The sequence below is a fragment of the Opisthocomus hoazin genome, chromosome 2, assembly GCF_030867145.1.
Source record: "Opisthocomus hoazin isolate bOpiHoa1 chromosome 2, bOpiHoa1.hap1, whole genome shotgun sequence".
In the NCBI taxonomy this organism is placed as follows: domain Eukaryota; kingdom Metazoa; phylum Chordata; class Aves; order Opisthocomiformes; family Opisthocomidae; genus Opisthocomus; species Opisthocomus hoazin.
This window is the reverse complement of record NC_134415.1, coordinates 131,755,169-131,771,115: the sequence shown is the minus strand read 5'-3', so window position 1 is coordinate 131,771,115 and position 15,947 is coordinate 131,755,169. Positions and strand designations below refer to the sequence as shown.

Sequence of the window (15,947 nt, the reverse complement as noted above, 5' to 3'; positions counted from 1 at the left end):
CCCAAACCTCATGCTTCATCCACTGCCCAGGCTGTGGCCACAGCCAGGCTGCAGATGGCTCCAGGAGAACCTCGCCCATGCTCCTGCCTGGACCCAGCAAGCACCATGGCTGAGGTTATCAGCTCAGCTCGAGCAGAGCCGCGTGCGGCCCTGAGGACCACAGCCGGGTCCCTTCTCAATTCTGTGTGCAGCACAAGACCAGGTTTCCAGAAGTGCTGCGAGATGCCTGCCCGCCCAGGCAAGCGGCAGCGGCAAGAGGCGAGACACCAGAGCCTCATTTTTCACCGAGTGCCATGCGGCTGCGCAAAAGCCAGCCAGGGATTTCTTACAAATGTTGAGCCCTTGCAAGTCTCCCACCCCACCTCCACCCCCACGACTATCAGGCATGGCAAAAGCTCCTCCACCGAGGTTCTCGCGGGAAGAGCCCATGAGGCTGGGGCCAGCATGGCTCTGCCTTCTTGTCCAAACCTGAAGGCAAGGCAAACTGCCTGGTTAGAGCCCTGTGATCCCCACCAGCCCTGTGCCACAGCTGTACCCGCACAGGACCTCCACAGGGTCCGGGCAGAAAGGTCTCGCAGCGGCTCTCAGGCTCACGGCCACCCCTCGTGGGGTGGGAACGCCGGAGCAACCTCTCTGGCTCAGGCTTTATGCGGGAGAATCCCAGAATCCCAGCACGGCAGGGGTTGGAAGAGACCTCTCAGGGTCACCCAGCCCAACCCCCTGCCCAAGCAGGGTCACCCAGAGCAGGGGGCACAGCACCGCGGCCAGGCGGGGCTGGAATATCTCCAGAGAAGGAGACTCCACAGCCCCTCTGGGCAGCCTGTTCCAGGGCTCCATCACCCTCAGAGTGAAGAAGTTCTTCCTCACTCTGGCCTGTCAGACTGCAGCTCAGACCTGGCCTGACCAGCTGGCTCATCTCTGGTGGCTACAGAGCTTTCGAGCCAAGCCATGCAGCCTAGCCCAAAGCCCGGCTGAACCCTCTTACCTCCCAGGCACGGCGGGAAGCCCAAGCCGAACACAGCACCAATATCTCCCTCCACGGGGTTGCTGAGGATCCCTTCCTGCAGGCACATGGCTGCCTCGTTCACAAACCTCGTCACGAAGCGCATCTGGATGTCCTCATCAGTGCAGCTGCAAGGAAAGAGTCTGTCAGGGCTGTGCAGGTAACACAGCAGCTGGGTGGAGGAGCACACGAAGCCAGGACAGACGGGGGACAACCAGGGCTGGGGACAGAATGGTTTCCCACTGGCAATGTCCTTCTCTGCATGAGGATAAGGATGAAGTTCTGTGTTGTGACCCGAGGGAAGCATGTAGGAATGGGAAAGGCTCCATCAGGCCAGGCAGGAGCTGCTCCAGGAGATGTTTCCATGCCAGGCTGTACGACAGGTCCAGCGCCAGGAAGGTCACGGCAGGGGCTGCACCAACTCGCCCACCCCGACAAGGCCCACCACAGGAAAGCTTTTGGCAAAGGTGCCCAAGCAAGCGCTGATAAATTCGAGGATGGCCCATTCCTGCTAGCACAGGCTCTCCAGAGCCAACAGCCTGTCCCCCTGCACACCAGCTGGGAACAGCCAAACGCCGTTTGGAGCGACTCCGTGTTCAGCAACATCATAGAATCATAGAAAGTTTTGGGTCGGAAGGGACCTTTAAAGGTCATCTAGTCCAACCCCCCTGCAGTGAGCAGGGACATCTTCAACTGGATCAGGTTGCTCAGAGCCCTGTCCAACCTGGCCTGGAATGTTTCCAGGGATGGGGCCTCCACTACCTCTCCGGGCAACCCGTTCCAGTGTTTCACCACCCTCATTGTAAAGAATTTCTTCCTTATATCCAGCCTAAACCCACCCTGTTTTAGTTTAAAACCATTACCCCTCCAGTGCTACCATGACATCCTCCAGCGCTGCCCCTGGTGCAGCCCTCATGCCACTGCTGAAAGGCAGGAGAAGCTACTTACACTTCGGGTTTGGCTGGCACTTTGAACCGTGCCAAGATCTCATCCATGCCAGAATTCACGCTCCTGTTCTTCACCCCCTCCTGGTAAAGATAAAAGCCTTTCCCTGCCTTGCGGCCTGCCGGGGATAAAAAAGAGACAGTCAGCTCCTGCCACGCGTCCTGCTTGCTTGTGACACCTTCGCCTCCAGTCACAGCCTCACAGCATAGCGGGGTTGGCAGGGACCTCTGTGGGTCACCCAGCCCAGCCCCCTGCCCAAGCAGGGTCACCCAGAGCAGGGGGCACAGCACCGCGGCCAGGCGGGGCTGGAATATCTCCAGAGAAGGAGACTCCACAGCCCCTCTGGGCAGCCTGGGCCAGGGCTCCGGCACCCTCAGAGGGAAGAAGTTCTTCCTCGGGTTCAGCTGGAACTTCCCAGGCTTCAGTTTGTGCCCGTTGCCCCTTGTCCTGTCGCTGGGCACCACTGGAAAGAGTCTGGCCCCGTCCTCCTGACCCCCACCCTGCAGATATTTAGAGGCATTTCGAAGGTCCCCTCACAGCCTTCTCCTCTCCAGGCTGAACAAGCCCAGCTCCCTCAGCCTCTCCTCGCAGCAGAGATGCTCCAGTCCCCTCCTCATCCTCGTAGCCCTGTGCTGGACTCTCTCCAGTAGCTCCTTAATCTTCTTGTTACTCCTGGTTCTGTTAGCATGAGCAGATCCTCCCAGCACGGGCAGCTTCTGTGCACTTCGGAGCGAGCCTGGCTGCTGCCTCACCAAGGCCAGACCACGTCCAGCTGACTCCCTAGCAAGATGTTGCCACTGTGCCAGGCCCTAGTGCCTACCCTAGGTCCAGGGGACAGTCACATAACGCCACTGTTTCCACAGCTACAGCAGCAAAAAGACATAGTCCTTGGGAGCAAGGGACAGAGGTGACGATCTCCTGAGCAACCCTCACTGCCAGGGTCACTGGAGGGCGAGAGCTGTCACAGCCCAAGTGCAGGTCCCACCGATGGACACTGCTCCATCCTGGCGTGCTCAGAGGCACAGCTACCTCTGGCACCCAGAGCCATCATCCTTCCTCGCACGGAGCTTCTAAACCTCATCTCAGGGCTTGTTTCACTTGAGCACATTTCTTTCCAGCCACTTGCTCCCCATGTCCTAGAGCGCTTGTGCAGGTTTCATGAAGGGGCCAGAGGTTCATGAGATCTTGCCTGCTGCCTTTGCTCCGGGCAGCACCTTCGGCCGACGCTGCCATTTCTGCGAAGGAAGGTCTGGCTGCAGCCAAAGGGTTGCCCAGAACACAGCTGGGAGGGATTCCCAACCACTGGGAAAAAAAAAAATCCCACTGCCGGGGCTGTTCTCCGACTGCTCTCACCCAGAATCACAGAATCACAGAACAGTAGGGGTTGGAAGGGACCTCTGTGCTGTCATCTAGTCCAACCCCCTGCCCAAGCAGGGTCACCCAGAGCAGGCTGCACAGCACCGCGGCCAGGCGGGGCTGGAATATCTCCAGAGAAGGAGACTCCACAGCCTCCCTGGGCAGCCTGGGCCAGTGCTCCATCACCCTCAGAGGGAAGAAGTTCTTCCTCATGTTCAGACGGAACTTCCTGTGCCTCAGTTTGTGCCCATTGCCCCTTGTCCTGTCACTGGGCACCACTGAAAAGAGCTTGGCCCCATCCTCCTGACACCCACCCTGCAGATATTTGTAAGCATTTATTAGGTCCCCTCGCAGCCTTCTCTTCTCCAGGCTGAACAAGCCCAGCTCCCTCAGCCTTTCCTCGTAGGGGAGATGTTCCAGTCCCCTCATCACCCTTGCAGCCCTGCGCTGGACTCTCTCCAGTAGCTCCTCATCTTTCTTGAACTGGGGAGCCCAGCACTGGACACAGCACTGCAGATGGGGCCTCACCAGGGCAGTGTAGAGGGGAAGGAGAACCTCCCTCGTCCTGCTGGCCACACTCTTCTTGATGCACCCCAGGATCCCATCAGCCTTCTTGGCACCCAGGGCACGCTGCTGGCTCATGGTTAACCTGTCGTCCACCAGGACACCCAGGTCCCTCTCCACAGAGCTGCTCTCCAGCAGGTCCACCCCAAGCCTGTACTGGTGCATGAGGTTGTTCCTCCCCAGCTGCAGGACCCTGCATTTGCCTTTGTTGAACCTCATCAGGTTCCTCTCTGCCCAGTTTTCCAGCCTATCCAGGTCACACTGAATGGCAGCACAGCCTTCTGGTGTATCTACCACTCCTCCCAGTTTGGTGTCATCAGCAAACTGGCTGAGGGTACATTCTAACTCTTCATCCAGGTCGTTGATGAAGAAGGCAGAAGCAGCTGATGGATGTTGGTGCTCTTCCCTGAGCAAAGGGAAAATGTGTTGGATTAAAACAGCTCAGTGTCTCACCTAAGAAGCCTTTTTCAACCATGACCTTGAACAATTCGATGCTCCCTCCTCCAAAGCGCTCGCCGAAGGCCTTGCCGAGGTCCTCAGCCACGTGTGCGGCCACATCCACACCCACCTCGTCGATCAGCGTGGCAGCGCCGACAGGAAAGCCGAAGGCTGTAGAGATGGCGTCTATTTTCTTTGGGTCAACGCCCTCCTGCAGGAAGAGAAGGGGAAGCAATGGCCTCTCTGGGTGAGGGGCCTGGAGACCCTTTCTGCCCTCACGCATCTGGGACGACGGACTGTGCCCAGCCCCAATCAGTTTGACTGCAGACAGGAGCAGTATAATCACGGCTGTACCGCTCCTGACTCTCCCCTGGTGCCATGTGGGGAAGAAAGCGCCCGATCCCTGCTCGCACCCGGTCTCACCAGACCACAGCTCAGCCAAGAGCAGGCTGGGGACAACCACGAGCGCCGGGGCTGGTCACCCACCTCCCTTCTCGGGCAGGGCTGGGGTCAGCCTGAGCGGGGGGCAAGGAAGCAGCAGAGTTTACAGGACTATTTGGTGGAGCTTGGTAGCCGAGGGGATACGCACCTGGAGAACTCGGACAACTTCTGCCAGCATCGGCCCCAGGCACCTGGTGGTGTAGAAGCCAGGCCCGTCCTAGGGAAGAGAGCAGTAGGAAGGCAGGTGAGTGCAAACCGCAGGGACACGGCCTCTCAGCAGCCCAGGAGCTGCGTTTCACAGCCCAGGCTGCAGTTCAGGCACCGACATGCAGGGCAGACACGCTGAACCCCATTTCTAACAGTGTATTATCGACTGCTAGGATAGTTCCCTCCTGTCGGGCTCAGCAGTTTGAAGACTTCCGTGAACTTACTCCCTGCAGGTCCCCATCAGAGTGTTTTTATTTGAAATCGTGCCTGGAGGTCCCAAGCAGGCTGCAGAAGCCCCCTTGCTTCACCAAGCCCAACGGACTGACAAGGAGAAAGGGTGCTCAGCGCAAGTGAAACAGGCACAAACCAGTTGTTTCACCTCTGATGTTGCTCACAAAGTCAGGAAGCAACAGCTTAGCTGCAAAGTGCCATTCAGGGAAGCATCTGACGTGGGGAGGAGGTCAGAGAAGCAGCACCGTATCTCCACCGGCCTTGAGAGACGCCTAGAGCACTTTCAGACAGAATCACAGAATGGTAGGGGTTGGCAGGGACCTCTGTGGGTCACCCAGCCCAACCCCCTGCCCAAGCAGGGTCACCCAGAGCAGGGGGCACAGCACCGCGGCCAGGCGGGGCTGGAATATCTCCAGAGAAGGAGACTCCACAGCCCCTCTGGGCAGCCTGGGCCAGGGCTCCGGCACCCTCAGAGGGAAGAAGTTCTTCCTCGGGTTCAGCTGGAACTTCCCAGGCTTCAGTTTGTGCCCGTTGCCCCTTGTCCTGTCGCTGGGCACCACTGGAAAGAGTCTGGCCCCGTCCTCCTGACCCCCACCCTGCAGATATTTAGAGGCATTTCGAAGGTCCCCTCGCAGCCTTCTCTTCTCCAGGCTGAACAAGCCCAGCTCCCTCAGCCTCTCCTCGTAGCAGAGATGTTCCAGTCCCCTCACCAAGACAAGCCAGATCTCCCAGCACCACGGGAGAGACCTGCTCAGCACTGCTGGCAACCTCACACATCAGTGAAAAGACCAGTCCAAAAATACAAACTGCCCTGAGCCCACCAGCTGAACCTCCCACTCAGCTCAGGCAGCATCACTGATGCTTTCCACCATGGAGCACGAGACCAGCTCTGTCCAGGAGGGCCGCGTGTCCAACAGCAGCCGTCAGCCTAACCAACCGCTCGCAGCCCACGGCTTTGCCAAAGCTCTGCTGCCTCTTCCTACAGATCACAGGGGTTTGTTCTCAACTCCCACCTCTCTGTGCTCCGTCTTCTCCCGCTGCTTGGCGTAGCTCTTTCCCTACGTGCATTTCTGCCCCATCTCACAGAAGATTTAAATCATGGAAGAGGAGGATCGCTGCTCACAGACCCCTCTTGTCCTTGCAGCTTGCCAGGGAGGAGAGGTGCTGGGAGCCCTGCCCAGACTCTGCTCCATCTTGGATGCCACTGCAGATTTCAGCCTCCTGGGAGCTGTGTGGACTGCCAACTCCCCGTGCTGGCCCATCAGACTGTTCCTGGGCCTTCTGGCCTTCCACGGCTGCTCCAAAGGACATCGGAGAGATCACCGGGGCACCTGCCACCTTCTCACCCCCATTTTTACTGCTCAGCATGTGTAGCTAATGCCCTGTATTCACAGGCACCTCTCACTGCACAAGCCCACTCTTTTACTACCCCAGCTCGTATTCTGTGCAGCGTTCCCTCACCTTTACCACGATGACGACCTTGCCCTGTTTGAGGCCAACAGCAACAGCGGAGGCGGCCGTGTCCTGGGATGTTTTGTCCGTGGTGATGATCTCCAGCAGCTGCATTCTGTCAACGGGGGAGAAGTAGTGCATCCCGATCACCTGGGCAGAAGGAAGAGCTCGGGGTTAAGACAGACTTTGGCTCTCAGGGTTATCTGCTGGGCAAAAGTGCCCAAACGCAGAGGGAAGCAGCCCAGCACGGGCTGCAGGACCCACCACCACAGTGCACATCCACTCAGCCACACACTCCGCTGCATCCATTCCTGGGGAGGAACAACCCCAGGCACCAGGACAGGCTGGGGCTGAGCTGCTGGAGAGCAGCTCTGCGGAGAGGGACTGGGAGTGCTGGGGGACGACAGGGTGACCAGGAGCCAGCAGCGTGCCCTGGGTGCCCAGAAGGCCAATGGGATCCTGGGGTGCATGAGGAGGAGTGTGGGCAGCAGGGCGAGGGAGGTTCTCCTCCCCCTCTGCTCTGCCCTGGGGAGGCCCCATCTGCAGTGCTGTGTCCAGTGCTGGGCTCCCCAGTTCAAGAGAGATGAGGAGCTACTGGAGAGAGTCCAGCGGAGGGCTACGAGGATGAGGAGGGGACTGGAGCATCTCTGCTACGAGGAGAGGCTGAGGGAGCTGGGCTTGTTCAGCCTGGAGAAGAGAAGGCTGCGAGGGGACCTTCGAAATGCCTCTAAATATCTGCAGGGTGGGGGTCAGGAGGACGGGGCCAGACTCTTTCCAGTGGTGCCCAGCGACAGGACAAGGGGCAACGGGCACAAACTGAAGCCTGGGAAGTTCCAGCCGAACCCGAGGAAGAACTTCTTCCCTCTGAGGGTGATGGAGCCCTGGCCCAGGCTCGCACACCAGCAGGTATCACGGGTACCCTCAGCAGTCACAGACGGCAATGAAAAACAGCGCGCAGCTCGCTTCTCCCAGGCCAGCGCATTCACAGCCCTCAGATGGTTGTGGTCTCAATTTGCGTCAGGGGAGGTTCAGATGGGATATCAGGAAAAATTTCTTCACTGGAAGAGTGGTCAGGCATTGGACCAGGCTGCCCAGGGCAGTGGGGGAGTCCCCATCCCTGAAGGGGTTCAAAAACCGTGTGGATGTGGCACCTGGGGACATGGTTTAGCAGGCAGGAGGTGTTGGGTGGATGGCTGGACTTGATGAACTTAGAGGTCTTTCCCAACCTCAGCGATTCTATGGTGACTCGTCCAAGCACGTTCCTCGGGGCAGGCTGCTCCTCACGAAGCAGTGCTCCTGCTCAGCTGTGCTTGCCTGGACTAAGGGATGAGGATGCAGCTACTTTACATGGTGTTTAGACTTCAAGCAAAGGGATGAAGGAGTTTTCTGCTCCAAACCTCTGCCGCAAGCTATGTTGCTCTTGGTATCCTTTCACGTGGATCATTTGCAGCCAGAGAGCAAACCCCACCACCCCGCTCTCAGGAGCTGATCCCAAGGCTGACCAAGGCTTCGGTTTCAGCACCTCCAAGGTCAGCTTCCAGCCACTGACTTCTCGTCCCTTTTTGCCGCTGGGTTTGTGCCTTTCTCTGAGAACAAGGAGAAGACATTTTCCCATGGTGGCAAGCCACTCCTACATCTAATCAGTTTATCACAATGACTGAAGTCTTCCCAGCTGGAATTCAAGAACCACAAGCCCTTTGTTCAAAGCTTGCACTGGGGGCAGAGGATGAGCTGAACCACGTTCTGAGGAGGAAGCAGCAGACCCCAGCGCTCGCCTACAGCAAAGCCAGTTTGCCACTAAGAGGCAGCTCAGCGCAGAGCAGACTCACAGCAGGCACGTGGCACCGGGTGCTCACCTTCTCCGGCCTCTTGCTAGCAGCAGCAATCTGGCTGATGGGGAGGGCAGACGTGTTACTGGCGAAGATGCAGTGAGCAGGGATCACCTGTGGCAGGGGTAGAAGAGACAGTGTAAAGGCACGGGCTCCAGAGTCAGATCCGGAGCGTGACGCGCAGCACCCCAAGGGAACAGTCCTGGTAACCCCGACAAACAAGGCAAACCTGACTGTCTCTGTCAGGGCAGACAGCATTAGAAACTAATTACCATAAAATCATAGAATGCTTTGGGTTGGAAGGGACCTTTAGAGGTCATCTAGACCAACCCTCCTGCAGAGAACAGGGACATCTTCAACCAGATCAGGGTGCTCAGAGCCCCATCCAACCTGGCCTGGAATGGTTCCAGGGATGGGGCATCTCCCACCTCGCTGGGCAACCTGGGCCAGGGTCTCACCACCCTCAGCACAAACAATTTCTTCCTTAGATCCAGCCTGAATCTCCCCTCTTTTAGTTTAAAGCCATTACTACTTGTCCTATCGCAACAAGCCCTGCTGAAAGTATTTGCCCCATCTTTCCTGTAAGCCCCCTTTCAGGCCCTGGCAGCTGCTCTAAGGTCTCCCCAGAGCCTTCTCCTCCCCAGGCTGAGCAGCCCCAGCTCTCCCAGCCTCTCCTCCCAGCAGAGGGGTTCCAGCCCTCGCATCATTGCTGGGGCCTCCTCCGGCCCCGCTCCCACAGCTCCAGCTCTGTCCTGTGCTGAGGGCTCCAGAGCTGGACGCAGGACTCCCAGGGGGTCTCAGCAGAGCGGGGCAGAGTGGGGCAGAATCCCCCCCCTCGCCCTGTGCCCACGCTGCTGGGGATGCAGCCCAGGGCACGGGTGGCCTGCTGGGCTGCCAGCGCTCACTGGTGGCTCACATCAAGCTTTTCATCCCCCAGTGTCCCCAAGTCCTTCCAGGCAGGTCTGCTCTCCATCCCTGCATCCCCCAGCCAGTATTGATGGCGGGGGTTGCCCTGACCCAGATGCAGGACCCTGCCCTTGGCCTTGTTGAACCTCAGGAGGTTCACATGTGCCCACTTCTCAAGCTTCTCCAGGTCCCTTGGGATGGCATCCCATCCTTCTGGTGTGTCAACTGCACCCCTCAGCTTGGTGTCATCTGCAAACTTGCTGAGGTTGGACTCGATCTCACTAATTCATTGATGAAAATGTTAAACAGCCCCAGTCCCAGTACGGTCTCCTGAGGGACACCACTTGTCACTGGCATCCATGTGGACATCCAGCCATTGACCACGACCCTCTGGCTGCAACCTTCCAACCAATTCCTTAGCCACCAAACAGTCTACCCATCAAATCCATATTTCTCCAATAATAAATGTTTAGAAATATCTCAAGGGTGGGTGTCAAGAGGATGGGGCCAGACTCTTTTCCAGTGGTGCCCAGCAACAGGACAAGGGGCAACGGGCACAAACTGAAGCCTGGGAAGTTCCAGCTGAACCCGAGGAAGAACTTCTTCCCTCTGAGGGTGACGGAGCCCTGGCCCAGGCTGCCCAGAGGGGCTGTGGAGTCTCCTTCTCTGGAGATATTCCAGCCCCGCCTGGCCGCGGTGCTGTGCCCCCTGCTCTGGGTGACCCTGCTTGGGCAGGGGGTTGGGCTGGGTGACCCACAGAGGGCCCTTCCAACCCCTGCCATGCTGGGATTCTGTGATTCAAAGCACCAGCCCAAGTCCGCCAGATCTGATTTCCCTCAACCTCTCCCCGGATCTGCAATATTTGTCTCAGAGCCCCCGTGCTTCTGCCAGACCATTGCAACCACATTCGACACTGCAGGGAGCGAATTCAGAAAGGTGCACAGCCCAGCTCCTTTACCACACAGTTATTTCCCCAAGTGTGTTCTTGAACAGAAAAGAGAAGTGGTGGGAAGCTACGGATAGCAGGTAAAGGAATGCAAGTTGTGGAGATACTAAAAGACATTACTGTTGTATCACCGTTCTCAGACAAACAAAAGGTTTTTGGAGCGGCTCCCAGGAGTCCAGGAATGTCCAAACTGCCCCATTCACAGAATCACACAGCATGGCAGGGGTTGGAAGGGACCTCTGTGGGCCACCCAGCCCAACCCCCTGCCCAAGCAGGGTCACCCAGAGCAGGGGGCACAGCACCGCGGCCAGGCGGGGCTGGAATATCTCCAGAGAAGGAGACTCCACAGCCCCTCTGGGCAGCCTGGGCCAGGGCTCCGGCACCCTCAGAGGGAAGAAGTTCTTCCTCGGGTTCAGCTGGAACTTCCCAGGCTTCAGTTTGTGCCCGTTGCCCCTTGTCCTGTCGCTGGGCACCACTGGAAAGAGTCTGGCCCCATCCTCCTGACCCCCACCCTGCAGATATTTAGAGGCATTTCGAAGGTCCCCTCTCAGCCTTCTCTTCTCCAGGCTGAACAAGCCCAGCTCCCTCAGCCTCTCCTCGCAGGAGAGATGCTCCCGTCCCTCCTCATCCTCATAGCCCTCCGCTGGACTCTCTCCAGTAGCTCCTCATCTTTCTTGCACTGGGGAGCCCAGCACTGGACACAGCACTGCAGATGGGGCCTCCCCAGGGCAGAGCAGAGGGGGAGGAGAACCTCCCTCGCCCTGCTGCCCACACTCCTCCTCATGCACCCCAGGATCCCATTGGCCTTCTTGGCACCCAGGGCACACTGCTGGCTCATGGTCACCCTGTGGTCCCCCAGCACTCCCAGTCCCTCTCCACAGAGCTGCTCTCCAGCAGCTCAGCCCCAGCCTGTCCTGGTGCCTGGGGCTGTTCCTCCCCAGGTACAGGACCCTGGAAGTCAGTTCACAGAATCACAGAATCACAGAATAGTAGGGGTTGGAAGGGACCTCTGTGGGTCATCTAGTCCAACCTCCCCGCCGAAGCAGGGTCACCTACAGCAGGCTGCACAGGACCTTGTCCAGGCGGGGCTGGAATATCTCCAGAGAAGGAGACTCCACAACCTCCCTGGGCAGCCTGTTCCAGTGCTCCGTCACCCTCAGAGGGAAGAAGTTCCTCCTCATGTTCAGACGGAACTTCCTGTGCCTCAGTTTGTGCCCATTGCCCCTTGTCCTGTCACTGGGCACCACTGAAAAGAGCTTGGCCCCATCCTCCTGACACCCACCCTTCAGATATTTGTAGGCATTTATAAGGTCCCCTCGCAGCCTTCTCTTCTTCAGGCTGAACAGTTCCACTAAGACCTAGAGACTCCTCACTGAACAGCGAATATCCTTCGTAAACAGGAAGGCTGCCCTTGACACTCACCCACGTACTGACAGAAATAACTTGCACCAAGCCCCACACTGCAGCACAAAGGAGATGTGACAAACCCAGCGGCACAGGACAGGACCCCCCGCGTCTCCACAGGGCCCACAGCTAGCACGAGCTGCTCTGAACTGGTACTCACGGCCTCCACCTCCTTCAGCACTTTATGCTTGATGTTAATGTCCTCGAACACGGCCTCGATCACCATGTCTGCCTTCTCAAAGCCCTTGTAGTCCAGCTGGCTTGTGAGGTTGCTGAGAATGGAGTCCCTCTCAAAGGATGTCAGACTCTTCTTCTTCACCTTGCTGTTCAGCCTAGGGAAGGACAGCTCTGTCACAGCTCCCGGGCAGGCCAGGCCAGACTGCTGGAGGTGCCCCACAACACCATGAGCATCGTTCCATGAGTCTCTGATCCCTCCCTCCCTCCTGGAGCTGGGACCCAAAGCACCATCTCCAGTCCAGCAGGACTGTCGCTCTGCCTACCAACCCCTCCTTCCATCTGGGAAAAGGAGAGCCCTGCTCACACAGCTCTGCTGGTGCACTCGCCTGAAGGTCAGCCGCTGGCATTCCTGACGATGCACGGCTTGAGCGCTGCTGCTGCCGAGCCAGGAGGACAGGGGAAGGAAATCCAGCTTTTCAGAAGTGTGACCCGACACCTCCCCTGACACAGGCCTTTTGGCAGCCAGGATTACTCCCTCCCCCCTCAGCTCTACGAGCTACTGCTAAATCTAAAAGCTAAAGCATCATCTGTCAAGTTGTCTACCTACCTACGGAGCTAAGGCTGAATACACTGGGCCTATTTCGTAGCAGTATCCCAGCATAAGGCAACCTTAAAAGAAAGCATTTCTGTGACATCTGATGGCAGAAGACTCCAAAGGAACAGAGGTGTCAGGAGCTCCTGACTGCCTGAAAGCAGAGGAGCATTTTGACTAAAGGCAGCCCCATCCCATCCCAAGCGATGTCCTTTTAACTCACGTACCCCTTGAAGACCTGCTGCTGTCCTCTGTCCAAGCCTTCTTGTGCTGTGTCCTTCAGGATGGTCTTCAGCCCCTTATCCACCGAAACCTGTGCGATCCCAGCTCCCATCAACCCTGCTCCCAGCACTGCCAGGGTCCTGCGCAGAAGGGGACAGGAGGGGGGGGACACATTCAAAGCCAGAAATAGCTGCATCTCCATTGCTGCTGGCAGACTTGTGTAGATCCTGACTGCCCAGGTGCTGTTTTTAGTGAGGTCATGCAAGATGATTTCACCCCAGGCACCAGGACAGGCTGGGGCTGACCTGCTGGAGAGCAGCTCTGCGGAGAGGGACTGGGAGTACTGGGGGACGACAGGGTGACCAGGAGCCAGCAGCGTGCCCTGGGTGCCAAGAAGGCCAAGGGGATCCTGGGGTGCATGAGGAGGAGTGTGGGCAGCAGGGCGAGGGAGGTTCTCCTCCTCCTCTGCTCTGCCCTGGGGAGGCCCCATCTGCAGTGCTGTGTCCAGTGCTGGGCTCCCCAGTTCCAGAAAGATGAGGAGCTGCTGGAGAGAGTCCAGCGCAGGGCTACGAGGATGAGGAGGGGACTGGAGCATCTCTCCTACGAGGAGAGGCTGAGGGAGCTGGGCTTGTTCAGCCTGGAGAAGAGAAGGCTGCGAGGGGACCTTCGAAATGCCTCTAAATATCTGCAGGGTGGGGGTCAGGAGGACGGGGCCAGACTCTTTCCAGTGGTGCCCAGCGACAGGACAAGGGGCAACAGGCACAAACTGAAGCCTGGGAAGCTCCAGCTGAACCCGAGGAAGAACTTCTTCACTCTGAGGGTGATGGAGCCCTGGCCCAGGCTGCCCAGAGGGGCTGTGGAGTCTCCTTCTCTGGAGATATTCCAGCCCCGCCTGGCCGCGGTGCTGTGCCCCCTGCTGTGGGTGACCCTGCTTGGGCAGGGGGTTGGGCTGGGTGACCCACAGAGGTCCCTGCCAACCCCGACCATTCTATGATTCCATGATTTCATTTATGGCCAAGACCTCCAAACTGCAGAGGATTGGCCTTCCGGAGGCTGGACACCTCCCCGCTCTGCTACCCTGATTTCAGGACTCTAGGCCCCTCGGGCCCCAGAGCCTTTCAGCAGAGATCCTCCAACTGCTCCTCAGGCATCCCACGCTTGCACTTACTTGACCTCTCGCTGAGGGGTCCCAAACTTGTTCTTCTTGCAGCGCACCTGCCCGTGGTAAAGTCCGATCAGCGCCTTGGATTCCTTCGTCACTGCCAGTTGGCCAAAGCTCTGGAAGAACGGGAAGAGGGAAGCGGAGGGTTCGGCATTATCAGCTGTCTCGCTTCCAGCACGCGCGCATCAAGAACGTGGCCAGGGGACAGCACAGCCACCCATGGAGCTGCACAGACCCATAACCTGGTTAGAAAGGGAAGAACGGACAGGGCATAGGCAGCCTCTGCCCAGAGGAACCTTCTGTGCCAAGCACAGCCCACTTTGCACCACCACCTCCCACGTGGGCTGCCAGAAAGCGGTAGGAAGCCGCTTCTTCCATGTCCTTTCCCACAACAAATCTAATTTAAAGCACCTGAAAGAGCGTGTACCTCCACCACTCGCGTCTGGAGGGGCAGGGGTTCTGCCAGCGAACACCAGCAGCCACAGCATCTCCCTGCCCACCTCCTTCCTTCCACAGGTTAACCATGAGCCAGCAGTGTGCCCTGGCTGCCAAGAAAACCAATGGGATCCTGGGGTGCATCAAGAAGAGTGTGGGCAGCAGGACAAGGGAGGTTCTCCTTCCCCTCTACACTGCCCTGGTGAGGCCTCATCTGGAGTACTGTGTCCAGTTCTGGGCTCCCCAGTTCAAGAAAGATGAAGAGCTACTGGAGAGAGTCCAGCGGAGGGCTACGAGGATGAGGAGGGGACTGGAGCATCTCCACTACGAGGAGAGGTTGAGGGAACTGGGCTTGTTCAGCCTGGAGAAGAGAAGGCTGCGAGGGGACCTTATAAATGCCTCTAAATATCTGCAGGGTGGGGGTCAGGAGGATGGGGCCAAGCTCTTTTCAGTGGTGCCCAGTGACAGGACAAGGGGCAATGGGCACAAACTGAGGCACAGGAAGTTCCGTCTGAACATGAGGAAGAACTTCTTCCCTCTGAGGGTGATGGAGAACTGGAACAGGCTGCCCAGGGAGGTTGTGGAGTCTCCTTCTCTGGAGATATTCCAGCCCCGCCTGGACAAGGTCCTGTGCAGCCTGCTGTAGGTGACCCTGCTGTGGCAGGAGGGTTGGACTAGATGACCCACAGAGGTCCCTTCCAACCCCTACTATTCTGTGATTCTGTGATTCCTATCCACTGGATCGCTCGGAGCTCGTTTCCACCCTCCCGGCGCAGCTCTGGGAGGAGCATTCCCTGGCACTTCACCGGTAAACCAGGAGCGACCCGGCTGCCTCGGCCAGCCGGCAGCTGTGAGATGGACCCCGGAGCCACGTCTGCTTCCCCAGCGGCAGGACCGCGCTTCGCTGACGCGGGGCCCTTTCTCCCCACGGGCACCCTGCAGCAGCCGGGGCCATCGCCCCAGTGGCTTCCAGGCGGAAGGGCCCTGCCCTCAGGCGTTGAAACCAATCTTTAAACAGGCCAATTCTCACTGGCAGCAGTAGCCTGATACTATTTTTGGAGGATCATAGACAGGCAACAAAATCAAAGGCCTGCATAACCTCCCAGCACCCAGTGTGAAAGAGGAAAGCAGTCAGGGAGAACAAGAGACAGCGTAAGGCGACAGAAAATGAGCGTTGCCTGAGCCAAGTCAGCGAAGGAAAGCAGCCACCGCAGTGTAGTTCCGAGGCTGGACCCTCCTTCAGTGTCCTGCGAGTCAGAGGCTTCTTAAAATGCCAGAAACACAAAGCCTGGGAGAGAATCTGCAAGTCTCCTATCCCAGGGGAAAGGGGGAGGCACTCAAAAAGACACGACACTGACACTTATTATTCTTTAGAGGCTTCTGGGAAGATCTCCATCCCGCTGTTCTTCTCAGGAAAAAACATCCATTCTTCTCTGTAAGGAACAGAGTATCCCAAGCCTTTTATTCAGCACCAGACCAAACGTGGGTGGAATGCATAACCAGCGCAGATGGGCTACACCCGGGAGGTCCCTGCCAAGGTAGGAGGCAGACAGCTACGTCTCAGGCCAGGACCTCACCAGAAGAGAACAAAAGGAGCCACTAAGCACGGCAGGAAAGACCACGGGATGGGACGGATC

At 58.0% G+C, this 15,947-nt stretch overlaps 1 protein-coding gene across 1 annotated transcript in view; it reads right to left on the bottom strand.

The window, feature by feature from the left end:
* The window catches only part of HADHA (hydroxyacyl-CoA dehydrogenase trifunctional multienzyme complex subunit alpha), a 36,045-nt gene that overhangs the window by 787 nt on the left and 19,311 nt on the right, over positions 1–15,947 (bottom strand). Inside the window, exons 11-19 of the mRNA XM_075415127.1 lie at positions 13,882–13,991; positions 12,719–12,853; positions 11,883–12,054; positions 8,494–8,580; positions 6,647–6,787; positions 4,896–4,964; positions 4,322–4,517; positions 1,952–2,066; positions 986–1,131 (exon numbers count right to left, since the gene is read on the bottom strand). Coding sequence (XP_075271242.1) covers positions 986–1,131; positions 1,952–2,066; positions 4,322–4,517; positions 4,896–4,964; positions 6,647–6,787; positions 8,494–8,580; positions 11,883–12,054; positions 12,719–12,853; positions 13,882–13,991 — 1,171 coding nt within the window. The remainder of the gene's footprint in view (positions 1–985; positions 1,132–1,951; positions 2,067–4,321; positions 4,518–4,895; positions 4,965–6,646; positions 6,788–8,493; positions 8,581–11,882; positions 12,055–12,718; positions 12,854–13,881; positions 13,992–15,947) is intronic.